Genomic DNA, 24,959 nt, shown 5'->3' on the forward strand with positions numbered 1-24,959 from the left:
CTGGTTTCGCCTGAGCGAGGCGAGGCCGCAGTCACCATGCACAACCAGATCAACGCCTCAACGGGCATGGACCAGGAGAGCCACCTTTCACCAGACAACACATACGGCAACGACAACTGGGTGAACATGAACTCATTCCAGACGACCATGTCCGACTATGGAGGCGGCTTCGGATTCATCCCCCCCATCACTCACGGGTTGCCCTCAGAGTCTCTGAACAGGATGCCGCCGCCACCAGCTCCTTCGCAACCGATACATCAACAGCCCCAGGCTTCACATACGCAACTGCCAATGCTCATGATGCCTCATGCGACGTGGCCGAGTATGTTGACAAACCCGAATAACTATGGCCCGCCGCATTCCGCTCCGCCAGTGGCCATTCCCCCAATGACGGCGCCGCTCAAGACATCCAAGCTGCCCGCTATCCAGACCACATCGCAGCCCAGGAAGACGCTGACAGACGATGACCGCCGCGCAATGTGTCAGTACGCCGAAGATCACCCCACCGCCAAGCAGACGGATATCGGTGCCAGGTTTGGCGTTGAGAGGAGGTATGGCAGGGGGGTCCCGTTCGCTCTCACCATAGTATGATGCCGCTTCTAACATTGGCTGCTAGCACTGTATCCAAGGTCTTGCGAAATAAGGACAAATATCTTAACTCAGAGGAGCGGAGCAGTTCTCCGGTTAAGCGCAACAAGGGGAAAGGCGCCGACATTGAAAAGGCACTAACAAACTACCTCCGTAAGGCGCAGGATTCGGGCATCGCCGTGACCGGCGAAGACCTCAAGGAGAAGGCGCGACTCTTCTCGGCCATGACTGCTGGAGAGCCGCTTCTCAAGCACAACACCTCGGCATGGCTTGACAAGTTCATGCTGAAGCACGGGATAGGCCCGGCAGGAAGGTTGATGCGTCGAGCCTCCGAGACCAACATTGCTGATAGCATCCGCGCTTCGCCGGCTCTAACAACGTCTCAGCCTTCAAGCGCCATTTCTCCTGCTTCACCCTCTGGGCATCTCTCCCCGTCTCCCCTGTCGGCGAATAAGAGCGACGAGGAAAAAGAGAACATGAACAATTTCATGGACTTTGCTCCAGATGGCGTCTATAAACACTCCAACACGCAGAGCACGACGTCCTTATCCAGCAGTTTCACAGACACAGCAGCGCAGCCTTTCTCCGGAGGCGCACTGAGTCCAACGAACTCGTTCAGTTTCTCTCCAGACCCCAATATGGGAGGCTTTCTCCCTGGAGATCAATCCAGGCAAATCCCACCGCACGCCGGTGGTCCAGGTTTTCAACGACCCCGGAGTCAAACTTTCCCAACCCTCGATCTGGAGTACCTGAACCAATCTCAGTCTACGGAGCCCTTGACTCCAAAATACCATATCTCGTCTGCCGCACCCTCCTCGACGATTGAGCCGTCGGGGGGCGAGCCGGCCATGCCAAACTTTAGCCTCGATCAAGCCGTTTCCTCGCCCCGCCTTCGGCATAGCAGCAGCAACAGCAGCATTGCGGGTCGTTCGACGACTACACCGATTACGACCAGCGCTGTTGGCTCGTCTCCCAGCTCGCCAACACAGGAGGATGCGCGCAAGGCTGCCGACACTCTGTTGTCATTCATTACGAATGCTAGCGGGTTCGCGGACAAGAACGAATATCTGATTGTTGCCCGGTTGACGGAGAAGCTGCGCATACATCAAGGCCAACTGGCTAAGGTCTCGCATGGGATGGGAGGACTCTCGCGCATTCCCGAAGGCGACAGTGAAATGCCAAATGCCCCCTCGGCCATGATCAAAGTGGAACAGACTATGAGCGGTTAATGGGAAGACTTCACCCTCTTCGCCCATGACTCACGAGCCATGATACCCACGAGCACCGACCCGTCACGGCGCTTTCAGGCATTCTTGGAGACCTGACGGTGATTCCGGCTTCAGGATCGTGAACGACCAGGGCTGGAAGACCGAGTGGAAAGACAGGTTTCTAATGAGCATGTCCGAGACATGGGTTACCAGCGGTTCCGGAGGGAGCGGTGTGCTTGCCCGGATCTCTCGATGGACATTTATCAGAGTCACCCAGTTGCAACTGAAAGCCACGTTCGTCCTTTTCTACGACGTTGAAGACACATCATACTCATGTACTACACACAACCTTCTCCCCTAGCCCGTTCCATATACCCTATTCTCCAATTACGACTTCTATATACCCACCTTTGGCGTTGTCTCCCATCTACACAGCTGCCATCACCGGAAGACTTCTATACGCTCACGCGAACACGGATCGAAAAATCGCCTCGCGTCATTTTGCCTCTTCTTCTGAGCTTTTTTCAATCCGTCTTCTCTTTCATGCAATTTATATGTTATTTCGGTCCTACTTTTTTCCCCCGCTTACTTTTCGTTTTAGTCCTCTTCCTCAAACAATGGAGGCATATTCCCCTCATACTCCAAACAGCAGGACCGCATCTTCTGCCTGTTTGTGTATATTTCTCTTCTTATGCAATTTCAATGTTTTTGTATATTACCTGGTCATTATCTGCATGTGTCTAGTTGTTCAAGGAGCTTGGGTAAGGAAAGGGAGGGAAGCATGGGACTCGGCTTTTTAGGAAACTTACCAGCGCGGTAAGAATTCGAGCTCGAATCCGGCCAACCGATCGTTCGATCGTTCGATCAATCAATCAGTCAATCAACCGATGGAACCCGAGCAAGCCAGCGAGACTGATCGCTACATTGGTGGATACGGATGGCGGTGAAGGGGGTACGAAGACGGTTGGACGAGAGCAAGAGTGAGGAGCAGGCCCGCGGAAACCTAAGGAGAACCAGCAATCACGGAGCACGTGTTATGGGCTGATCTGCTTGAATTCTTATTTCTTGGGTGGGTTTTTTCATGTCCCTGGCTGGTTGGCTGAAGGAATTCGGCCGGTCTAAGGTTGGAGGGTAGGGAGCATTCCTGGGATGGGTAATTCTGGACTAAGGATGGAAGGAAGACAATATCCTCAGCTTCTTGTTTGCAAGTGAGAGGACTCATAATTTCTCTTTTCCTTTACTGGAAGGTGGGGCGGTTTGGCCTGCCCGGTCTCGTCAGAAGCACCAGGAGGTTCCGATCTGAATGAACTCGCGGTTGGATGGATGGACATGCTGAACGCCGAGGGACTTTGGATCGTTTTGGCATCAAATGCAAGATCTGGATGTACCCCTCTACCCGTCCAGAAGCGGTACAATCTGCCGAGTACCTCTTCAGAAGTTCATCAGTAAGATATAAAATAGGAAAGCCCATCGTCCATTCGTCCCTTTCATGGCAGGGGACATGTTGCTTTCTCACAAGGTATAGGTATGATTCGTCTACAGGGTAATCCTATCGCTCAAAAGCTCAACCACACCTTTCTCGGCAAGCTCAGGCATAAGTCTCACAAGCACCAGCTCCAGTATGGCATAGACCAGGTGCTTGTTGCAGTAGGCATCGCTAAACACGTCCAGGATGCTTCGCTCGATTTCGTCCAAGATCTCCCCGTCATCCTCGGCTTCCTGATTCTGGTCGCGATAACTGTTACCATCAGTATCGTCACCACCATCACGGTCATCATAATCATCCCGTGTCATCATGTCCACAGTAGTAGTACCACCGCTCGCACTAGCAGTGGTACTAGCGCCCGCATCTTCCACGCTAGAACGAGGGGTGGTGCAAGGGCCCTGGCCCTGGTCCTGACCCTGACCCTGGTTTTGATCCTGGTCATGACGGCGTCGGCGGCGGTGGCGGTCGTCGATGCCCTTCGGCCCCGACGGAGCGGACCGCGTCGGGCTCGATCCGGCTGATCCTGTCCAGGCTGACCCTGTCGGCCCTGACTCGGTTCCGCCTTTCGCTGCTCTGCCCTCCCGTTCACCGACTTTCCTGCTATCCCCAGCATTAGTAGTAGCAGCAGTCGTAGTAGGAGTGGTTGCAGTAGCACGACCCCTCAACCTGCCGCCGAAAAACAGCCTTCCTACAGGCCGCGGCAGCATTCCCAAAAGCGATCTAGCGCACCTGCGTCTGAGGGCGCGGAGTTCGGTGTCGGAAGTGGGGGCGACCAGCAGCGGCGCCTTATTACTGGCCATGTTATTGGGAAACAGGGCGCCCCGCACATTGCGGAGAAGTGGGGGCAGGTTGGCCGCGTTCAGCACATAGGTGTGTATGCTGTAAGATAAAAGCCTACGTTACATCAATTAGTGTGTGTGCGTGTGAGTGAGATTGAGTGTGAGAGAGAGTGTGTGTGCTCGTTCGTAACGGAAAAAGGTTGTTTGCTTGATTTGATTTGCCCGGATAAGAAACGAGGATAAGCAACTCATTCTTGGGTCGAATTTGGGGGTTTCGTTCCAAACAAATGGCGGTTCTTCTCTCCGAGACAAAAGCAACCTTGAGTTTCATCATACGGGGGGAAACATGAATGTGAGAAAGAGGTGTGTGTGTGTGCGTGTGTGTGCGTGCAAAGCACCATCGGCTGATGCCCTCATCCGGTACTGTGAGCGTTTCCTAAACACTCCGAGGGAAACGGCAGAGCGACAGGGGGGCGTCAAGATCGGATGAGGTCAGTACACAAGCTGGTGCAAAACGGTTCGGAGACAGATGAATATCAGGCTACCAATACAAAAGGAATGGGGAATATTGAGGTGGAAGGCGCGGCATTGGCACCGCACGTCAGCACTACTGAGCGCTGGTCCGGCTGAGGCGGCTTGCGTGCTTGCCTGGGCGAGGCCAAAGCTTTCCTCCTTGGAATGCGGGGAGACGACCAGGGCCCGGGTTTGATGCATGGCCCATCGGACTTTGACTCGGGGAAGGCACTTGCGCTTGAACCTTTGCCTCCAGCCTACGCCATGTCGTTCAGAAGTGTATTGCCTTGCCTCGCGTCTTGTCGGCAAGGGCACTAAAATGCCCACAGAATCTTATGACAAGCCTGTGGTGCATAGAGCTCGAGATAAGATCAGCACTCAGCTATTCCGCAGTGGTTAGGATCGCCCAGCGGCCACGAGAACTGCGGCATGAACCGGGGAGCGGATGCCTGCATATTCCTCGCCAATCCATGCCTCGGCAGCTCCAAATGTGACCTGTCATGCTGTTGACAGCCCGGTCATCACCCATCCCAAACCAGCGCCGTATGAGGAACGCCAGCCGAGAACGGGAAGGTTCCCATCGGGACGATCAGGCCACCCGAATTCAAGACTGCCTGTCGAAGCGTCATGGACATGGCGTACTGTGGCCCGGTACAGAGGTACGAAGCGCGGACTGAGCAGTCGCATGTGGTGTGGTAAAAGGAATTGGGAGTGCGGGGGATGAAGATGAGGTCGAAGATTGCTAAAGCGGGCCCAATCCTCGAAGCGTCTCCAACTCGGCGCGTAAATAAGCCTCGTTGATGGATTGACCGGTCAAGCCCCATTGAGCCTCTCGAGCAATCAGGCGCCGCTAAGGAGATGCGGCTCCGCGATTGGTCGAAGCAGATGTAGGTGCCATCTGCAGGTAGTTGAGACTAGAGGCGGCACGAATGTGCAGGCTGCGGGTCGCCGATTCGGCCGCAGGACATGTGGGAGGTGTGTTCCACTGCAGCCAAACCCTTTTTACCCCGAAGCCTTGATTCAGCTGCGTATTGGTGGACGCAACTACACCCAGTGACCCTTCTAGGTGACCAAGAGCTTCCAGACGTTTTGGATCGTGACCTTTGCCAACCGTCGCGTTGCACTCGCAACTGGGGGGGGGGGGCCTCTTGATTCGTAGTATGGATCGCATGCTGTCTGATCCAGTGACTGACGGAGCATGTAGTGTGACGAGCTTATCTGCAAAAGGGGTGGAACAGGGTAAAGTAAATCACCACCTACCTGTCAAGCCTCCCGTTGAAAGCGGCGATTCGTCCTGGCCCCGTCATGGCAATCCACTGTAGCATCGATAATGCGCCGCAGAGCCAGGGCATCCGCGCGTCCATCTCGGTAAGATTCGATATGGCGCACCACAATCGGAACGCCAACACTGGTGTGTTGGATGCTTGTGGATCGTTTTTCGCTCCAACCTCGTGTTGGTCCTTGTCCTTCTGAAAGCCCGCGCCGCGAAGGACTCGTGGAGGCAGCGAACGGGACATGACAAGGATTGCGAAAGCCGTCCTAACGAGCGAAGTCGCAAGAAAGCACCACTGTAGGATTGTCCAGAACACGGCCTGGAGCGAGAGGGCCCTACGGGTACCCCGTAGCCCATTTCTCGACTTCCCCGGCAGGTTGCCGTCTTCGGAGATGCTCCGTCCACGACCAGTCCTGGAAACAATGATGAGGAGTTCCCAAATCAGCCACGGTTCCGATAGTCTGTTGGAGACTGCGTTCCCGATTATTAGCTCGGAAAATATCTGGCCAACCAAAGCAGTCAGGCAGCCGTTTTGGAGATCCTCGGTGGGGAGCAGCACGGCCAAGACGGCTTGAACTAGCAGCTGACGATACGCTGCCTCGTTCTCGGCCTGGGCTGCAGCGCTCTCGGGGTCTGCCGAGCGGAGAACCGGTGAGAGGGCAGGCAGAGGGCATAGCGAGTGGTAGATCTCGCGCGGGTCCGTCTGGACTGGGGGCTGCGTGATGGGGTCGTGGGACGCTCGGTAGGCTAGACTCGTCGTGTCAGCTACTCGTAGAGGAATCCGCTTCAAGCTCGAGTCGCGCAGACGGACCAGTGACATGATTATCGAGAAGCTCGGGAAGCTCGTCGAATAGCAAGCTCTCGAGGTCCACCTTTCTCAGCCGCTGCTCAAGCGCCCTGGTGATATGGGCAATAATCTGGACGATCTCGGCGACAAAGGTCTCGTCGGCCGTGATCTTGGTGTACCAGTTCTGCACGTACTCCCTCAAGATGATGGCGATCAGGGCATAGAGCTGCAGGTCCACATCGTTGCGGCTGGAAAGAGGCGGCAAGATGTCTTGGATGGGCGCGGGAGAGCCCCTGCCCTTGTCGGAGTTTTGGGGACAGAGGACACGACGGATCAGAAAAGCCGTGGCCTTGTCTGACAGAGGATCGGGAGGTGCCGTGCGGGCTGTGCGACGAGCGACTCCTCCGCCGCTCTGAGACGGAGATGCCGCGCCGTGTTCAGCCGACACGGGAACCGGGCCGGGCTGAAGGCTCGAGGTACGGGAATGGGAATGCTTGGGTCGGGGAGTGGGGACGGGGGCAGGAGGAGGAGGCGGCGTCGGAGGAGGGTGGGCATCTGCATCTGCAGCAGTTGTCATGGCGGCCATCAATTATTCTGGCAGAGCCTGGTCGTCATAGCGAATGTCGTGCCCTATATCAATTTCATTTCGTGTGCTCAATCTCCCGACGCTGGCAGGCTCCACGGGCAGAGGCGTTACTAAGCTGATGCCTTGTAAAAACGACGCAGCTCATTGTACTGTACATGCTGCGTTCTTGGAACTCTCGAGGTAGGTGCTACAACGCCAAGTGAAAGGCGGTGTCAACCAAGGTCGCTTATCAGGCCTGCATGATGAGATGCGTTGCACCTCCTGTCACGATAGGAAGGCGGTGAGAACGCTAGCCGGTCAAGATTGACCTGTCACCTCACCAGGTAAGTAGGACGGTACTCCGTATTGAAATTCTGTAATTGTACTGCACCGGGATACATCCGACCCTTGACATTCGAAACATTTACATTGAAATACAAGTTGCAGAGAGGTAACAAAAGGAGGATTGATGCTTTCGAGTGACCGCTTGGGTGGTCTATTATGCTCACGAACAAGCATTGGTGTTGATGCAGAGGTTGGTATGTATGTACTTGTACATACAAGTTATCAAATTTATCTTACAGAACAGGCTCCCCGATCCTCGAGCGCAGCATGGCCGGCAGCTCGCTGTCTATTCGGATGATTTATGAGTGGCCTCGTACCTACAGTAGGGTCAGTATTAGGGCTCCTAGCATCAACACCACCAGGGAAAGGCCTTACCTCTTGCCTCGGAACGCCCAGAGGCCCCAGTTGCCAGCGCTGATGTCCTGGGGGTCCATATCGTACAAATCCCACCGGAGGCTGCGGAATATGTTCTCGCCTGGTTCAAGCAGCATATCAAATTCTCCGCCTGTCGTCTTGCGGACCCATTCAACGTCGCGCTCCATGTCGGTCTGGGTGTAGCCCGTCGCGAGAATGGGCACTTTGGTCTCGAGAAGCATAGGAAGCGTCTCCTCCCACTCGTGTGAGCTGGCCGGGTGACCCAGCCCCGGGTGGAACAGAACGAAGCAGTCAAAGTATGGGTCATAGGGGTAAAAGTACCCCGTCTTGTGGATGGTGTGATAATAGTCGACAATGGTGCTGATCTTCATCGTATGCCACACGCGGTCCTCTACAATGGCGCCAAACGGATTCTGGGGAGTGCGCGGCGGCAGGGGAAACTCGTTGTCTCTGTTGACCATGGCCTCGGGGCCGATAAGGATAAGGTGAATCTTCGCTCTGGGGAAGAGATGGGCCAACTGAATCCACGCGTCTCGGGGAAGCGATGATTCAGCCCGCGCACCAAGAACGAACACGCGCACAGGTGGTGGTGATACCCGGAGGCTCTTGATATCCGTACCTACGCCTCTTTTTGGAGGATGGAGGGTATAACGGAGCGCTTTCACATGATTTGTCAGAGGGTGCATCCTGAGCAATGGCGGGAAAACATACCGCTGAAGCTTTTTAGTCCCTCGGCTGTAAGCCTCCCACCAGCCTTGATGTTATACGGACTGAGCTCATGGAGGACGCTGCCGATGGTGATGGGGTACGTCAGAAGCCGCGTCACTTGCCTCATGCTGCGATCGGCATTAATGGCATTGAACTCGCGCGTATACAAGAAGGTGTCCCAATTGGACATGTTGACCATTGCCTCCTCCAGCTGCGGCCCGGCATACTCGAACTCGGGGAAGAAGCGACCTGACCGGAGGTCGTGGTCGTCCTCGTTGATTTGCCGCAGGGTGTCGCAGATCTCCAGATGCGCCTCGTAATCGTCTGCCCAATGCTCCTTGCTGCAATACACGGGGATGCCACAGTCCGGACATTCAAAGTCGACATGAGCTGGGGCCATGGGCCCGCCAGGCCGGTGATCGGGGTGTGGACACGGAGCATGCTGTCTCATGAGGGCAGCGCGCCGCCGGATCTCGGGGATCGGAGAGTTGGTGAAGGAATGGAACAGATCGTCTGGGGCTAGAACTCGTTTTGACTCGTTCTGGAGAGAGTTGCTCGGACGGAACCCAGCCCGGACAACACTGGACGAAAAGTGTCTCGCGGCAAGGCTTGGAATGTGTTGCTGGTCATGTCGGACTTGTTTTGTTCGGGAGCCCAGTTTGCGTCGTTGCAGTTGGAAAGCGAGGGAGGACCCATTGGAAATCAAGCCCTCTCTCCTGAGCGAGATGGAGCAACGCGTGCAGATCCTTGACAGCGCTGAGCGCGCTGCAAGATCCGCCGGAAGAGCCATTGAAGTTTTGGCAACCGAAGGTTGGGGTGTTCGAGTGACCAAGGTATGCATCTCACGATTTGAGAATGTTCAGGCACTTGCATACGCATCGTCCAATCAGCGCATTTGATGCCACAGTTTTGAGGCGGGTGCCACTGTCTCGCACTAGAAGCACCAGCCTGGAGTGGCCGCAAACATGCTAGGTAAAAGCCCCCACTGTGATTATACGCAAGCAAACAATGGCGGGGTGTGGCTGAAGCTGCTCAAGTACGAATAAATTTGTTTCTTGAGCTTCCCAGTTTCGTTCAGTTCACCACAACATCCGCACATCAACGCGCAACATCGCTAAGTTGATTCACCACCCAACACCGAGGCCGCGCCGGCTTTCTGCGCACGCCGAGAAGCCATGGCGACCACCTCGAATATGTTCCTGTACTCGCTGACGATCCAGCAGCCAACGACAATCACGCAAGCGCTGTTGGGTCAGTTCTCGGGGACGAAGGAGCAGCAAATCATCACGGCTTCGGGCTCTCGCCTAAACCTTCTTCAACCCGATCCCAGGCAGGGAAAGGTTAATACCCTGATATCGCACGATATCTTTGGTATCATTAGGGCCATCTCTTCCTTCCGCCTTGCCGGCAGCCACAAAGGTGAGTGACAATCTCAGCAACCCGCCGCTCCTCGGACAATTTAGTGATTCTGGATCCGCTCCGCAGCTTTGGCGGGATGATGTCCCGCTTGGACTCGCGCGGTGGTCTGCGGATCGCCTTCGAGATGTTGCTGTACCCCGGATCGTGCTAAGACGCGTGTGCACCTAGACTACATTATCCTCGCTACGGACTCGGGCCGCATTGCCATCATCGAGTACCTGCCCAAGTTGAACAGATTCTCGAGGATTCACCTGGAAACGTTTGGAAAGTCCGGGGTGCGCCGCGTAATCCCCGGCCAGTACCTGGCTGCCGACCCAAAAGGAAGGGCCTGCCTGATCGCGTCGGTCGAAAAGAACAAGCTGGTCTACGTGCTGAATAGGAATGCCCAGGCCGAGCTTACCATTTCATCGCCACTCGAGGCCCACAAGCCTGGCGTACTTGTGCTGTCGCTCGTTGCTCTCGATGTTGGCTACGCCAATCCCGTCTTCGCCGCCCTGGAGATGGATTATTCCGAAGCTGATCAGGACCCGTCTGGCAAAGCTGCCCAGGAGGCCGAAGCGCAGCTTGTCTACTACGAACTCGACCTAGGTCTCAACCACGTTGTACGTAAATGGTCAGATGCGGTTGATCCGACCTCGTCACTCCTCTTTCAGGTTCCCGGGGGCAATGATGGGCCGAGCGGCGTTCTAGTCTGTGGAGAGGAGAATATCACCTACCGACACTCCAACCAGGAGGCGTTCCGGATCCCCATCCCCAGACGTCGCGGGGCTACAGAAGATCCTCAGAGGAAGCGTACCATTGTCTCAGGCGTCATGCATAAGCTCAAAGGCAGTGCGGGCGCCTTCTTCTTTCTGCTTCAGACTGAGGACGGAGACCTGTTCAAGGTTACCCTCGATATGGTCGAGGACAATGAAGGGAACCCCACGGGCGAAGTCGCGCGCCTCAAGATCAAGTACTTTGACACCATTCCCACAGCCTCCAGTCTGTGTATTCTGAAGAGTGGTTTCCTCTTTGCCGCCAGCGAATTTGGCAACCATCACTTTTACCAGTTCGAGAAGCTCGGCGATGACGATGACGAGCCCGAATTCAGCAGCGACGACTTCCCAACGGATCCTCGAGCTTCTTATAATCCTGTGTATTTCCATCCGCGGCCGCTAGAGAACCTGGTGCTCGTCGAGAGCATCGACTCGATGAACCCCCTGATTGACTGCAAAGTGGCTAATCTGACGGGCGAAGATGCGCCCCAGATTTACTCAGTCTGCGGCAACAGAGCCAGGAGCACTTTTCGGATGCTCAAGCACGGTTTGGAGGTGTCCGAGATCGTTGCATCTGAACTTCCAGGCACACCTTCGGCCGTCTGGACAACGAAACTCACAAAATACGACGAGTTTGATGCTTATATTGTGCTCTCCTTTACCAACGCCACCCTTGTTTTAAGCATTGGCGAAACTGTGGAGGAGGTCAGCGATAGCGGTTTTCTAACAGCTGTCCCAACCCTGGCGGTACAACAGCTGGGTGAGGAAGGGCTGATCCAAGTACACCCCAAGGGGATCCGGCATATAGTCCAGGGCCGCGTCAACGAGTGGCCAGCACCCCAGCACCGATCGATCGTCGCTGCTGCAACAAACGAAAATCAGGTTGTAATCGCTCTAAGTTCCGGAGAGATTGTGTACTTCGAGATGGATGCGGATGGGGCACTTGCCGAGTACGACGAGAAGAAAGAAATGTCGGGGACCGTCACATCCCTCAGCTTGGGTAGGGTGCCAGAAGGGTTGAGGCGAAGCTCGTTCCTGGCTGTGGGTTGTGATGACTGCACTGTCCGCATCCTCAGTCTCGACCCAGAGTCGACCTTGGAGATGAAGTCCATCCAGGCCTTGACAGCGGCCCCTTCCTCTCTTTCTATCATGGCGATGGAGGATTCGACCGGTGGCACGACATTGTATCTACACATTGGCCTGCATTCTGGAGTCTATCTAAGGACTGTCCTGGACGAAATCACCGGTGAGCTAACGGACACTCGACAAAAGTTTCTAGGGCCGAAGTCCACCAAGCTTTTCCAAGTGTCTGTTCAAAAGCAGCCTTGTGTCCTTGCTCTCAGTTCGAGGCCGTGGCTGGGCTACACTGATCCCATCGCCAAAAACTTCGTCATGACACCTTTGAGTTACGCCGATCTCGAGTACGGCTGGAATTTCAGCAGCGAACAGTGCCTGGAAGGCATGGTTGGTATCCATGCCAACTACTTGAGGTCAGTTCTCCCCACTTCTGTTCATCTATCTCCATTTCCATGATGATAAAAGGGATTCCTAAGCCCCATGGCTATGAGGTTTTGAATACAACAAATGTTGTATCAATTGTTCCTTCTGATAAAACTCCATTGCAGTTTTTGACAGACATATGCGCCTCAATACGCATTTGCTGATGATTGCACAGGATCTTCACCATTGAGAAACTGGGCGAGAACATGATTCAAAAGTCCATCCCGCTCACATACACACCGAAGCGCCTGGTCAAGCACCCAGAACAGCCGTACTTTTACACTATCGAATCCGACAATAACACGCTCCCCCCAGAACTGCAGGCTCAGCTCCTGGCGCAATCAAGTGCTGTGAACGGAGATGCAACTGTTTTGCCACCAGAGGACTTTGGTTATCCTCGAGCCAAAGGTAGATGGGCGTCGTGCATCAGCATTATTGATCCAATCAGTGAAGAACCCAAGGTTCTCCAGAAAATCGATTTGGAGGGCAATGAAGCCACCGTGAGCGCCGCTGTTGTTCCCTTTGCAAGCCAAGAAGGCGAGAGCTTTCTCATCGTTGGAACCGGAAAGGACATGGTGCTCAACCCACGTCAATTCACCGAGGGCTATATCCACGTCTATCGGTTCCATGACGACGGCAGAGACCTGGAGTTCATTCACAAGACCAAAATTGAAGAGCCTCCGATGGCCCTGATCCCATTCCAGGGCCGTCTTCTTGCCGGCATAGGGAAGATGCTGCGAGTGTACGATCTTGGCCTCAAACAGCTGCTCAGGAAAGCCCAGGCGGAGGTGGCCCCTCAGTTGATCGTGTCGCTCCAGACGCAGGGCAGCCGCATTGTTGTTGGGGATGTCCAACAAGGTGTTACCTACGTGGTGTATAAGCACGAGAGTAATAAACTTATTCCGTTCGCCGATGACACGATTAACCGGTGGACAACTTGCACCACCATGGTTGACTACGAATCGGTGGCCGGAGGAGACAAATTCGGCAATGTGTGGATCCTACGATGTCCCGAAAGAGCCAGCCAGGAAAGTGATGAGCCGGGCTCGGAAATCCAGCTTATCCATGCCCGCAATTACCTCCATGGCGCACCTAACCGCCTCAACTTGATGGCACATTTCTATACGCAGGATCTGCCGACGAGCATCGTCAAGACAAACCTGGTTGTCGGTGGTCAAGATGTCCTGCTGTGGAGCGGGATCCAGGGCACAGTCGGCGTCCTTATTCCGTTCGTTAGCCGGGAGGACGTCGACTTCTTCCAGAACCTGGAAAGCCACATGCGAAGTGAAGACCCTCCGTTGGCGGGTCGTGACCATCTGATCTATCGCGGATATTATGTTCCTGTGAAGGGGGTTATTGACGGCGATCTCTGTGAGAGGTTCAGTCTGCTTTCGAATGACAAGAAGCAGCTGATTGCCGGCGAGCTGGACCGGTCGGTCCGGGAGATCGAGCGCAAGATCTCGGTATGTTCGCTTCTCTGATATCTTCGCTTCCGTTCATGAGTTTATTTGCCCGGAGATCGCTAACGTTCTGATAGGATATCCGGACCCGGTCTGCCTTCTAATGTCAGGATGATGAGTAGCATGATTATACAGCCTGGCTAGGTTTACGAACGATGTGTACTATACAATCAATGTAGGCGAACGGCGCTTCATGGAGGGTGTTTCGGCGCTTGTTTCACACAACAGGTCAGAGGTCTTGTCCACACTCAGACTGAAACTTGAACTAGCAACGGTGCTTGACAGCATACCAGGGCCAACCCAGCGATGCTGTGTTGCTCTGAACTGCTCGCCTCCCTCCCGATAATCCTAATCCCCGGCCCCGTTCCTTCCCTCCTCTCTTTTCTTCCCCCAGCTCCCCCACCTCCTTCTCCGCCCCCCATCTCTATCTTTAGCCAACGGATAGGGATGTCTAGCCTCCCACTCTGTATCGGCCATGTACCTCCCCACCGCCTCGTCGAGGTCATAGCCGGCCTCGTCGAGATACACCAGGGCCATATCGTAGTTGGCCTCCTTGCACGCCACCATCCACCGCCGGATGGCCGTCTTGCGCGCCAGCGACTCGCTGTCCTCGGGCGGGAAGGGGGACCGGTTGGTCGGGTTGCGGCAGTGGCGGGCCGGGATCAGCAGCGTGTGCCGCGCCGCCAGCAGGTGGTCGGCCCCGAGCGGCAGGTTATTGGACGCCCGCAGAACGGCGGGGGGGATGCCGTACTGCAGAGCCAGGGATTGCAGCGTGTCCTGGGGGTGTGTGTGGCGGAGGTGGTGGATGATGACCTCTTCTCTTACGTCTTGGCTGGGGCTATCGACGACCGACTGCTGGTGCTGGTTTGGGTTGGAGGCGGAAAGGCAGGGGAGTGGTGTGTATGGCGGCGGTGGTAGTGGTAACATGGTCGAGGGGCAGGTTGACGGCGAGAGAGCAGTGTAAGGGGGCGGCGGCTGGTCAAGCACTGGCTCGCCCTGCTTTTGCTTTCCCGTGGCTTCCATTGCATTTTCCTTCTTCTCGTGCCTTGCCCCGTCTCTCCCCCTGCGGCGGCTAGTTAGGAGCGATGGTCCCGAGGTCGGGCAATAAGGACAATAGCTTAGGAAGCGGGGGTTTTTCTGCCAGAACGTGCCTTGAGTCAGTCAGTTTCCCTTGATATGAGAGTGTCTACATGCCTGTATGCAGTCATGGCATATTACGCGGCCGCAACAGTCCAGTTGCCGGTTGTCTGGTAATGGCTTCTCGGAGGAGGACGTCACGCAAGGCACGGCCGAGAGCAACGTCGCGCATGTGCAGCAGGCTGTCTGAGCCATCGTCCTCAGTAACATGGAATCTGAATACGGAGTAGTCACAAATTAATTGAAAACCGAAGAAAAGGCGTCGGTGGCGCTTGTGATTGTGGGCGGTTGTGATTGTCGCCTTGGGAGGCAAGTCCATCCCACCGTCGCCCACCACTTACAACACTATCGATAAGCAGCTCGGCCCCAAATTCCAGTCACCTTCTCACTTCAGGTTGCATATCCCGACGTAACCGACACCCCCACTCTTGAGCGCACTTATTAACGGGTTTGGCTAAGCAGAGATCCAAGCATTTCGTCCCACCCCAAGATGCTGATTCTTGAAGGAGAGGTTACAAGACTTACCACACCGCTTTTGCAAAGCGGGAGATAAAGCGGGCAGCTACACCGAGAAAACCAATCGAAGCAGGCCACTATTAACGGCATACCCAGGTTGAACATAACTTTTCCGATCGCAGAGCTGCATAGCACGTGACTGACCGCCAATCGGCACTTTTTGCTTGCCCACGCAGCCAATCTGGCGGGACAGTGGCGTGCTGGTGCTGTAACCACACACGCTAGTGCACTTGTCGTCTCGGTCTCTGGCTACTGCATACATACCTGATATAAGGCAGTCCAGTCGATGTATGTACCACACAGCGAACGGCAGCCTGCATCGCCGGGTTGCGGCGGCTTGCGGGGGACAAGGGACTGAAACAGGCGAATCAACAGTCCGCTCTTGGAGTGCCTCAATTCTCGAGTCAAGTATCACGACGTCTCCCACAGTACCTCCTCAATCTGCACACGTCCGTTGGCCCTATCGGCCGGTGTGGGGCGGTCTACGTTTCTGCGGGCAGTTCGGACGAAGGAGCTACCGCAATGGCGGGCCGGACTAGCAACCTAGGACGGCATGTCCCTGGGAGTATTTAAAGCGAGGTGGCCCCCATCGCTCCCAATGGTCCCGGAATACGGCTCCAGTAACGACGAATAACCCGCTGCCGAGTTGGATCTACTCACGCACAGCTGCCATGGCCGTATGTCTGCTTCCCCTCCCGTTTTATCGCGATATTGAGGAAACGTAATTCGCTGACGAAGGCGATGGTGGTGTTGTTCTGCCGTAGACCACTTACCCTCAAATCGTCTTGTTCGGCGACTCGCTTTTCCAGGGAGCCGCCGACCTGGTAGACGGCTTTTGTTTTCAGGCAGCTCTCCAGTCACGTTAGTGGCCGTTCTCCTTTTCTCTTTGCTTGACACTAACACGGCTGACTCCTCGCCAGAGGTCCTACGTCGACTCGACGTCGTCAACCGCGGGCTCTCGGGATACAACACATCGAATGCCCTCAGTGTCCTGCCGCAAATCTTTACGGCACCAGGCCCGGGTGTCCCCAAACTCGAGTACCTTGTGCGTCCCCCATGGTCAGAAGCTAACCCCACAAGGGATGCGAAGCTAGCTGACCGCCCATCAGTTCGTCCTGCTTGGGGCCAATGATGCGTGCGTCCCATTGCCCACGAACCACCAAGGTGTTCCCCTGGGCAAATTCAAGGAAAACCTGGCTCGGATCATCACCCATCCCAACATTGTTGCGCACAAGCCAAAGATCTTCCTCGTCACGCCACCCCCACTGGACGAAATCCGCATCAAGGTCCTCGACCTAGCCAATGGCCACCCTTCCTCAACCAGAAAGGCAAAAATCAGTGCATCATATTCTGAGGCCGTCCGCCAAGTGGCTGCCGAACACCCGGGGGTCACGCTGGTGGATCTCTGGAAGGCGCTGATGGACACGGCCATTGCGAAGACTCCTGGCTTCAACCCGGATGGGCCAGCACTTGGTGACCCCGAAAGCGGCGTGCGCGGCTACCTCGAGCACCTGCTTCCAGACGGCCTTCACATGAGCTCCGAGGCGTACCAAATCTTCTACCGTCTTGTCCGGGACCAAGTTGGCTCCGAGTGGGCGGGAACAGCAGATGAGGACAGAGTCGGCTATGTGCTGCCTGATTGGCGTCTCGCGCCATGGTTGGAAGAGGATGCGCATCTCAAGGGAAAAAATCTGTGAGTTTCCACGAGTTGTGGCATTTCCAAGGAAAGTGATAGACAGGGCTCTCTGCTGGGTAATGCAAGGGCCGTATTGGCCGGTAAATACGTCGCACCGTGGCAATGAGTCTGCCAGTCTGCCACCAACGCGGTCACTCATACGCAGAACAGCGCATTCAATTTTCTCATAACTAGCCTGTTGTATAGATTCAACTCCAATAGTGTATCCTTGCCCGGGTAAAGAGTGAGTACATCCTGGAGCATCCGGCACGCATTGTGCCGTTGTAGGGGAAACTAATCGAAACTTTCAAGACGTAGTAGAGCACAGTATGTATGACTCTGTATACTGTGCATTGATCCCCAATTCAATCTCCAACAGTGTTTAAGGTTTGCTTAGTCAGACATTGTGCACCACTGTCACCGCACCCTGGAGACAAGACCTCAGCTTGAGAAGTTGCAAGCGAAAAAAACAAAGGTCGATGAACGAAACAAGGGATCTCCATCATTGCGTTTTCGACAGTTGCACCGGTCCATCATCGAAACAAATTCGATTCCTGTGTCATCCCAATAGTGATACGAATCACGACTCTCTAGACCCTGAGCATACGTTCTTTGCACAGCAAGAAGAAGGTTAAGGAACCTGCCGGACCTGCTTAACTACACGCCGTCGTTATCCTCCGTGCCTTGCACGCCCGCCGCCGCTTCTCTCATTCCTCCCACCACCTCTGCCGACCCACCCTTTGCTCTACGGCATCAAATACATCGAATACCCATCGAGCTCCAAATCTCCCAAGAAACATCAGTGCTTATTAGTTAATCGATTTTTGCGGCTTGTTGTTTCCTCTGCATTTTCCAAGGCCGTGATCACCAAAACTCTGCATTCTGTGGGCCTGTGGCTAATAATACCCCTCCGCTCCTCTGTGAACGTACTCGCATACGACGCGTTTTTCGTTGATCGCTACACAATCCTTCCAAGGAGACACGACGAGCACTGTTGACGACATCTACATTGTGGTGCCGACCTGATATATTCGCAGACAAATCTGATATATCACAAACGCCTTCAATAACCAAACTGTCCTCGACCCCTTACCGAGCAGCGGCGCACATTCCTGACGAGGCCGTTTCTATCTCGAATCCCATCGCCACACCGTTGACGCCTGTCCTCTTGCAGCCACTCAGCACGCGAATTGGGTTAACGTGCGCGACAAGACCTCGCTGCAAGGCCTTGGGGTCCTTCTGCAGGCGATGTGGGGGGCGGCGGACCTCGAGAGTTGACACTTTCAAGATCGAGGCCAGAGAAAATATAGGACAACGGCCTCTGGCCCCGCGAGTCTGATTTCAGCCGATATTGATTCCATCATATCCCGTGGGCGAAACCAGCTTATTCGGTCAAACTCAAGCACTCTCGTGTCCGCCTCGATCGCTCGTTTCAGCTTTTTCGGCGGCCCAGCAACCTTCGGCGTGTTGCAGTGTGTCTCGCTCCCTCTTCGGGCATGGAGCCGGTCTTCATCGTCACCCGCGAAGAGTTACACGATGTTCAGATGGAGTTGAAGCGCATCCAACAGATCCAGCAGCTGCATGGCGAGAGACTACGCTCGTTGGAAAAGCGCCAGGCCGACGACGCCGCCCTGAAGTCCGTCTGGAACTCGCCGTTTCCGAGTGCGCTTGGCGGAACGCCTCAGCACGGTGGGTCCATGGCCGCGCGCACGTCTAATTTCTTTTGGCTAACTGTCACAGGCCCGCTGCATATGCCGTCGACCGAGCTGTTCAGCGACCTAGATGAGCAGGGCCATAACCTGCTTGGGAGTTTGCAACTCGAAGCGGAGGATGAGCCGATACGGCGTGGGGCGGCGTCGCGAGCTAACAGCGTCCGCTTCGATGAGAGCGCCCTGCACGGTGCCAACTTTGGTGGTGGAGGCCGCCACTCCAATGAGTTAGGGCCCATACGTCCTGGAAGCGGCATGGGAGGGCATCAGATGATGGAGCGGTCATACTCGCACAAATCCGACGGCAGACATAGCTCTGCCGGGCATTCGGTTCACTCAATGCATTCGGGGATATCAGGTCGTGCCAGCAGCCTTGGGCTCGACACCAATTTTGTAATTGGCGGCCGAGAGGATGATTCGCCCCTTGATATCCCAGAACCGCCCCCGGTCTTTTACATCCTGGGCTCGCCCCCGTCCATCATCCGCTGTTGGCTGACTACCAACTTCACATCTGAGGGCCTCTTGTATGCCGTGGTTTGCACAGGGTCTCAGAAGTCGACGGTTGAATACTCGCTTCTCAGAGATCTCGATTTGATCAACAACATCCACAGGGACGTGGACGGCGTTCACAGGATAACGCTCCCCGTCTTTCTAGCAGAGGCACGCGTCACTCAGTCCAACTCCCGATCAACGAGCCCGGCACCGCAGCTGCCCAGCATAACCGCATCCTTTGAAGTGACGGGCATGGATCAGCAGGAGACGGCCGAGGGCAAGAAGGCTATCCGCGTCTTTATCGGGAGTCATACACTACGAATGCATAGTGCCGACCTCCTGCTCTCCCAGAACTTGATGACTCTGTACGGCAGCGACCGCGACAAACTCTCCATACCGTTCGTGCGGCCCGAAGATGATGCAGTTTTCAAGCATCTCACCACCGCCAACATAGCACCCAGCAAGCCCAAACTCAACGCCGCTGCCCCAGAATTTGTTTCGGGCGAGAAACTGGGGAAAAACTCGGTCCGTGATGCCAGTGACTCGAATCGCGCCGAATCAAAGGCTGGGGAGAGCGGCTCCGATGCCGTGTTTTCGCCCACGTCGCAGCCAAACCAGGCGACCAAACAAGGGGCGCCCAGCGCTACCTCCGAAAGTGGTACCGAGAGCGACAAACAAGCCGTGGAACTGAACGCGGCAGAGGCCCCTAAAAAGGAAGGCGCCGTAACGGCAGATGTCGGCCGACGTGAACCCAGTGCCGCCATTCGGACGCCATGGCGGCAAACGGCAGCAGCGCTTGGTGAGAGCAGCGCGCCGCCATTGAGCGGATATCAGCCGGCGGCGCGGCCACGCAGCATGAAAGTGCTGAGGCCTACCAAGGCTAGCAGCTCATCGTCAAGTAGGACAGGGGCGTCATACGAGCCGACATCAGGGTTGCGGTCTAGCGGGGAATCACGGCGCAAGGGGCCGGCGGAAGGTGGTACGGCAAACACCACCGCCGCCAGCTGGGGGAACACGAAGCGTAGTATGAGCGGGTCCGCGCTGGGCACCATTGGGGACAGCAAACAGCAGGTTACAATGGCGAACAGTCAAGGGGCCGGCACGCTTCCACGAACCGCGAACAACCCTCTCGGAAGCGCCTCTGCGTTTTCGTGGATCGCATCGACCAAGCCCAAGACACCCACGACTGCGGCCGATTAGAGTTCTGGGGAGCGGGCTGCCATGACCTTTACATGAAGGTAAAGATGCCCCCTCAATTGGGCTGGGCTGCCTACCGCTGGTCATGGGAGCGGAATGCATTGAGCAGTCGTAAGACCGGAAGACTTTTGGTCCGGTATTGCACAGGTTAGGGCTACATATCAGATAGCCAACTTGTAGGATAGGGAGAGCTGCTGGAAGTGGAAAGGTGCTGATAGCAGCCTTACAAGTTACAACCTAGCGAAACCAAAAATACAACAAAATTCTGATTGACGTCTAGAGAAGTACAAGGCAACGCAAAACCATACCAACCAGGCTACCTAAATCTTACTCCCCAGTAACCCCTGTAAAGCAGCCTTGGTATCGCCCATGGTCTCCTTGACGACCTTGACCATGGCCCTAAACTCGGGAATCCCCGCGTCGCCCATGCACTCGTAGATCCAGCTCTCGCTGGTTGTGACCACGGCGCCCGCCTGCCTCAGCCTCGCCAGCGCGATTGGAACCTCCTCCCAGTTGGCGCTACTCACGCCGTCGGCGAGTATGTAGACTCGGTGGCCCGCCGCCAGCAGGTCCAGCGCCGTCTGGGTCACGCAGATGTGAGACTCGATGCCTACGATGGCGACTTCTGCTGCCAGGGAAGAAGAAGAAGAAGAAGAAGAAGAAGAAGTAGAAGAAGAAGAAGAAGAGAAGGTGGGGTGGGTGGACAGCGGGGGCAGCCACATGCTGAAGCGCGTCTTGTCCAGGTCTACTTTGACCAGGTCGCCGGCCTGGGCCAGCAAAGGCTTGAGCTCGGGGACGGTGTCGCCTAGGCGGGCGCGGTTCTGCGTGGTGACGAAGATGGGGATCTGGAGGGCTTTTGCCGCGGTGAGAAGTTTGCGGCTTGTTAGGATGCTAGCTCGATGTTTGAAGGTTAGTTGGTCGATTGTTGTGGCTTTACACGCAGATGAGGCGACGAGGGGTAGGAGGGCCCGTACACCTTGTCGAACTCATGGATAGTGGGACGGAATTTGTCTTGGATATCGCAGATGCTGTTGATTGGAAGTGGGAGGTTAGTGTCATTGCATGCAATATGTAGCGGCTGGCGTCTTACAAAACTGCCGGGTTCTCTGTGATATTCGGTCATCTTTGTTAGTAGTCTGGCCGAGTCGGGGGAGAGACAACGGGAGTCAACGTAACTGAAGCGCCGTTCAGGAGTAGGGGTGGTCATGATGTATGTAGTATGTATTTGTGGAAGGAATGAACTCGTGTGATGATCGGCAGCTGGCTCTACCGGGCTTTGTATGTTGTTATCGTGATTATTGTATGGACCTCGGGGACGGCCCCCGGCCTTTGAAAGCGGACGCAAGGAAGTGCGTGGGGCTAAAAGGAGGCGGGGCTGCCTACGAGTAGCCGGGACCGGGCGGAGTGATGTTGGGGTACGTAAACGGCCTGGCAGACAAGCCGGCTCTACCCCGCATTTTCACAGGGCAGGCGGGAGCTCACCAGGGGAACAAGACCAAGCAAATAAGGCACAGAAATTCGGAACTAGAGACTAGTGCAAGGAGAGGCGGCGCGGAATGCTGAAGATGGCTGCTGGTACTTCACGGTTCAACTAGTCTAGTTTCCGCAGCTTCGCCATCCTGAGCCAGCTGAGGTCGCTTTGTACTGTGGACTGCCGAATGCTTGACAGCTCGTCCAAAAAGGCTGGAACAAAGGTGCCCGGCCCCCTTACGTCGGACCTGGAGGCAGCAAGCTCGGCGGCAATTTCAAAGTGCAGAATGGCCGCGATGACGGCCGTCAGCCTATCCTCGTGGCGTAACGTTACTGCAGCCGATATGGCCGTAGCCAGCGTACAGCCGGTCCCAGTCACTGAGCCGAGATATTCGTGGCCGTTGTCAATGGCAAAGGTACGCGTACCGTCACTGACAAAATCCGTCTTGCCCGTCATGACGACCACATTTTTCTCCCGATCGGCCAGTTCCCGGACCATTTCAGCCTTTTGCGAGTCGTCCAGGGTGCTGGTGCTGTCAACCCCTCGCTGCTGCGGCAAGTTGGTACCGAGTACAGTCCTGATCTCGGCCTCGTTGCCCTTGATGACATCAAGATAGCCGTTAGCCATGATGGTCTTGAGGGCTTCACGCCGCACTTGGGTAGCCCCGGCTCTGCGATTGTCAGCAACAGCGATTGAAGCCCAGAGGTCTGGGCTACATACCCTACAGGGTCAAACACGACCGGCCGGCCGGCCCGGTTGTAAGCCTTAAGTGCCTTTAGGTAGTTTTCCAGCCCCTTGGGGTCGACAGTGCCCATGTTGATGACCAGCGATCCTCCAAGATTGCACAGGTCAGATGCCTCCTCACCGTAGTTTGCCATGATGGGCGACGCGCCAATTGCCAGGGCCACGTTTGCGGCAAAATTTTGCACAACCTGTCCAGCGTCAGCCACAACATGTAAAGTAGGGAGTTGGGGATCCCTCCATACAAGATTTGTCATGTTATGGGAGATAGGTTTATTGGCATGGACCTGTTGGATGACGGACGGTACTATGTTGAGCACGGCTGCCGAATCGGATTCCGAAATGAAACTTTTGAAGGCTGGCGGACGCTTGATAAGCTGAAGCAGACTCGATGCAGCGCCTTGAGGATCGGGGTCAGCAATGATAGCGCTGACCAGCGCAACGCCATCAAGGGCCTTCCTGGTGGCACTGCTCTGAAACATGACTCGCTGCAAGTTGGATGCATTGATGCCGCCAATGCAGACTGTCGACGTTTGATAGCCTGCTTTTTCGATTGCCTCTAGGATCTTGCGCACGCCCGCAGTTCCAATGATATCTTTGGTGTTTGTCTTCCTGGGCAATGTGTTAAAATCCAACAGCAGATACAGGGAACGCAGGAGCCCTTACGTCGGCGTGGCGTAGACGGTACCAATGCCCAGATAGTCAGCGCCGCCTTCACAAGCCCGCAGCGCTTCGTCCACAGTGCTGACCGTGACGCCAATGATTGCGCTGGGGCCAAGGAGCCGTCTGGCAGTGGGCAGACCTGCGAGGACTGGTGAGTCTCGTGACCAGTCTAGACGTAGGAATCTGAGGATTTTCGCTCACTCATATCATCTTGGCCGATGTGGACGCCCTCGCAACCCACGGCCAGAGCCACATCGACGCGGTCATTGATGAGCAACGGCACCTTATATTGCCGCGTGATCTCATGCAATTGCGTTGCGGTCGAGATCAGTTCTCCCGTGTCGCTGGTCTTGTCACGGTACTGCACAACTGTCACGCCGCCCTTGAGGGCTTCCTCGACGACATGGCAGAGGCTCTTGTTGCCGAGAATAGCCGGTGTTGAGTCTGTGACGAGATAGAGCGAGTAGTCGACGTTGGGCCCCGCCATTGTGGCTCGCACCTGATTGTGAAACCTTGGATCCCTGAGCCTATATGAGGGATTACCGGGAGGACCGGCCGGGACCGGGGAGAGGCATGCTGATGTGGATCGCGGGGCAGGACCGAGTTGCTGGGAAGGTGGATCTGGATCGAGATCGGAGGTCCCAAGCACAGCTGAGAGGTGGGTCCATCTCACCCTTCTCATGATCCCGGGCCGTCCAAGGATGCACTGTGCGTCGTATCTTCAAATTGGCACCGATGTACTACCTTGTGCAAGACAACGCCGGAAGAGCAATCTGGCGGTAGATTTGCTGTTGTTTTAGATTTTGTAAAATGGAGAAAATTAGGAAACCAAAGCAATTGACTGCCCATGAGGGTTTAAGAGTCTGTTGGCGATAAAGAAGGCTGAACTGGCTGGCAAACGACCAGCGGACACAGTGACACACTGTTGGCATTGAAATCCAATCTCAACACTAACGTTCAACTTCTCACTTTCTTTCAAAGTGCAGTTGGATACCTAGCTTTCATTATGGCTGCTGTAAGTCGTAATCACTGCACCGCTAGACGCACCTTATAGCGGCTGTTAGATTCCATAGGAAGCGATTGAGGTCGAGATAAAGAAGCCGAGGAACGACGCCTCTAAGAAGTTGGAGGGCGAAGAAAAGGGAAGAGAGAGAGGGGGGGGGGGTTATACTGATCTGAGATGTGTGAGTTGGACTTGCCAGATTCTCGAGGCATCTAGCGAGGGAAGGAGCAAGGCAACATTGAATGTCTTTGGCTGACATGAGACTAGAATACATAGTTCGCCCCACGAGAATCATCCTGCTGTTTCTGCCGCGGGCAGGAGAAAGAAGGTGGTGATGGACCTGGCCGCGACGGGCCCGGTGATGGTCCCCATCGGCTGCCAGCGTCGCCGTGGTAGCCGCGCGGTTCCTCGTCCCGTCTGACACGAACGCCTGCACCGCTGACGGCGTCACTCCCGAGATCTTGATGCTCAACAAGTCTCTCTTGCGTTCCCTGGGTTCTGTTACTCCAAGCTTCGATGTGTAGCTTCCAGTTATCCGATCGGTGAAGGCCCTCCACAGTATATATATTATATGCCCTCCATCGACCCTGCATC

General features: G+C 55.4%; 13 protein-coding genes across 13 annotated transcripts; 5 read left to right on the forward strand and 8 right to left on the reverse strand.

Moving 5' to 3' along the window:
• Positions 1 to 36: 36 nt before the first annotated feature.
• On the forward strand, positions 37 to 1,817 carry N656DRAFT_705736 (uncharacterized protein; the record flags this gene model as incomplete). Its single annotated transcript, XM_064811296.1, has 2 exons — positions 37 to 551; positions 617 to 1,817. The coding sequence occupies 2 exons, from the start codon at positions 37 to 39 to the stop codon at positions 1,815 to 1,817; spliced, it is 1,716 nt and encodes a 571-aa protein (XP_064671602.1).
• A 156-nt stretch (positions 1,818 to 1,973) lies between these two features.
• Positions 1,974 to 3,037, forward strand: N656DRAFT_566460 (uncharacterized protein). Its single transcript, XM_064810119.1, has 2 exons — positions 1,974 to 2,498; positions 2,606 to 3,037. The coding sequence occupies exons 1-2, from the start codon at positions 2,130 to 2,132 to the stop codon at positions 2,741 to 2,743; spliced, it is 507 nt and encodes a 168-aa protein (XP_064671603.1). The 5' UTR covers positions 1,974 to 2,129; the 3' UTR covers positions 2,744 to 3,037.
• A 94-nt stretch (positions 3,038 to 3,131) lies between these two features.
• Positions 3,132 to 4,236, reverse strand: N656DRAFT_566500 (uncharacterized protein). Its single transcript, XM_064810120.1, has 2 exons — positions 3,313 to 4,236; positions 3,132 to 3,225 (listed from the first exon to the last, which is right to left on the reverse strand). Exon 1 carries the CDS (start codon positions 4,080 to 4,082, stop codon positions 3,333 to 3,335), a length of 750 nt encoding a protein of 249 aa, XP_064671604.1. The 5' UTR covers positions 4,083 to 4,236; the 3' UTR covers positions 3,132 to 3,225; positions 3,313 to 3,332.
• Positions 4,237 to 4,306: 70 nt separating this feature from the next.
• N656DRAFT_566350 (uncharacterized protein) lies at positions 4,307 to 4,807 on the reverse strand. The gene is made up of 2 exons (XM_064810118.1): positions 4,486 to 4,807; positions 4,307 to 4,426 (listed from the first exon to the last, which is right to left on the reverse strand). The coding sequence occupies exon 1, from the start codon at positions 4,773 to 4,775 to the stop codon at positions 4,554 to 4,556; it is 222 nt and encodes a 73-aa protein (XP_064671605.1). The 5' UTR covers positions 4,776 to 4,807; the 3' UTR covers positions 4,307 to 4,426; positions 4,486 to 4,553.
• Positions 4,808 to 5,830: 1,023 nt separating this feature from the next.
• On the reverse strand, positions 5,831 to 7,211 carry N656DRAFT_706130 (uncharacterized protein; the record flags this gene model as incomplete). Its single annotated transcript, XM_064811330.1, has 2 exons — positions 5,831 to 6,594; positions 6,659 to 7,211. The coding sequence occupies 2 exons, from the start codon at positions 7,209 to 7,211 to the stop codon at positions 5,831 to 5,833; spliced, it is 1,317 nt and encodes a 438-aa protein (XP_064671606.1).
• Positions 7,212 to 7,830: 619 nt separating this feature from the next.
• On the reverse strand, positions 7,831 to 9,417 carry N656DRAFT_796551 (uncharacterized protein; the record flags this gene model as incomplete). Its single annotated transcript, XM_064817540.1, has 3 exons — positions 7,831 to 7,861; positions 7,920 to 8,577; positions 8,631 to 9,417. 3 exons carry the CDS (start codon positions 9,415 to 9,417, stop codon positions 7,831 to 7,833), a joined length of 1,476 nt encoding a protein of 491 aa, XP_064671607.1.
• Positions 9,418 to 9,802: 385 nt separating this feature from the next.
• Positions 9,803 to 13,865, forward strand: N656DRAFT_706397 (uncharacterized protein; the record flags this gene model as incomplete). Its single annotated transcript, XM_064811350.1, has 4 exons — positions 9,803 to 10,046; positions 10,215 to 12,291; positions 12,477 to 13,764; positions 13,839 to 13,865. 4 exons carry the CDS (start codon positions 9,803 to 9,805, stop codon positions 13,863 to 13,865), a joined length of 3,636 nt encoding a protein of 1,211 aa, XP_064671608.1.
• Positions 13,866 to 14,205: 340 nt separating this feature from the next.
• Positions 14,206 to 15,081, reverse strand: N656DRAFT_677903 (uncharacterized protein; the record flags this gene model as incomplete). The annotated part of the gene is made up of 3 exons (XM_064810512.1): positions 14,206 to 14,593; positions 14,687 to 14,912; positions 14,952 to 15,081. Coding segments are annotated over 3 exons (744 nt in total), but the record flags the coding sequence as incomplete, so codon positions are not given.
• Positions 15,082 to 15,422: 341 nt separating this feature from the next.
• Positions 15,423 to 15,893, reverse strand: N656DRAFT_777165 (uncharacterized protein). Its single transcript, XM_064814768.1, has one exon. It carries the CDS (start codon positions 15,674 to 15,676, stop codon positions 15,461 to 15,463), a length of 216 nt encoding a protein of 71 aa, XP_064671610.1. The 5' UTR covers positions 15,677 to 15,893; the 3' UTR covers positions 15,423 to 15,460.
• A 171-nt stretch (positions 15,894 to 16,064) lies between these two features.
• On the forward strand, positions 16,065 to 17,265 carry N656DRAFT_777166 (SGNH hydrolase). The gene is made up of 4 exons (XM_064814769.1): positions 16,065 to 16,091; positions 16,179 to 16,275; positions 16,335 to 16,459; positions 16,524 to 17,265. The coding sequence occupies exons 1-4, from the start codon at positions 16,086 to 16,088 to the stop codon at positions 17,109 to 17,111; spliced, it is 816 nt and encodes a 271-aa protein (XP_064671611.1). The 5' UTR covers positions 16,065 to 16,085; the 3' UTR covers positions 17,112 to 17,265.
• Positions 17,266 to 18,585: 1,320 nt separating this feature from the next.
• On the forward strand, positions 18,586 to 20,490 carry N656DRAFT_788320 (uncharacterized protein; the record flags this gene model as incomplete). Its single annotated transcript, XM_064816682.1, has 2 exons — positions 18,586 to 18,778; positions 18,830 to 20,490. 2 exons carry the CDS (start codon positions 18,586 to 18,588, stop codon positions 20,488 to 20,490), a joined length of 1,854 nt encoding a protein of 617 aa, XP_064671612.1.
• A 158-nt stretch (positions 20,491 to 20,648) lies between these two features.
• Positions 20,649 to 21,886, reverse strand: N656DRAFT_566566 (Isochorismatase hydrolase). The gene is made up of 4 exons (XM_064810122.1): positions 21,664 to 21,886; positions 21,578 to 21,593; positions 21,462 to 21,515; positions 20,649 to 21,378 (listed from the first exon to the last, which is right to left on the reverse strand). The coding sequence occupies exons 1-4, from the start codon at positions 21,692 to 21,694 to the stop codon at positions 20,808 to 20,810; spliced, it is 672 nt and encodes a 223-aa protein (XP_064671613.1). The 5' UTR covers positions 21,695 to 21,886; the 3' UTR covers positions 20,649 to 20,807.
• Positions 21,887 to 22,078: 192 nt separating this feature from the next.
• Positions 22,079 to 23,849, reverse strand: N656DRAFT_767081 (TMP-TENI-domain-containing protein; the record flags this gene model as incomplete). The annotated part of the gene is made up of 4 exons (XM_064813531.1): positions 22,079 to 22,628; positions 22,679 to 23,311; positions 23,366 to 23,501; positions 23,564 to 23,849. The coding sequence occupies 4 exons, from the start codon at positions 23,847 to 23,849 to the stop codon at positions 22,079 to 22,081; spliced, it is 1,605 nt and encodes a 534-aa protein (XP_064671614.1).
• Positions 23,850 to 24,959: the final 1,110 nt, after the last annotated feature.

The sequence above is a fragment of the Canariomyces notabilis genome (assembly GCF_033297395.1).
Source record: "Canariomyces notabilis strain CBS 508.74 unplaced genomic scaffold N656scaffold_6, whole genome shotgun sequence".
NCBI lineage: Eukaryota > Fungi > Ascomycota > Sordariomycetes > Sordariales > Chaetomiaceae > Canariomyces > Canariomyces notabilis.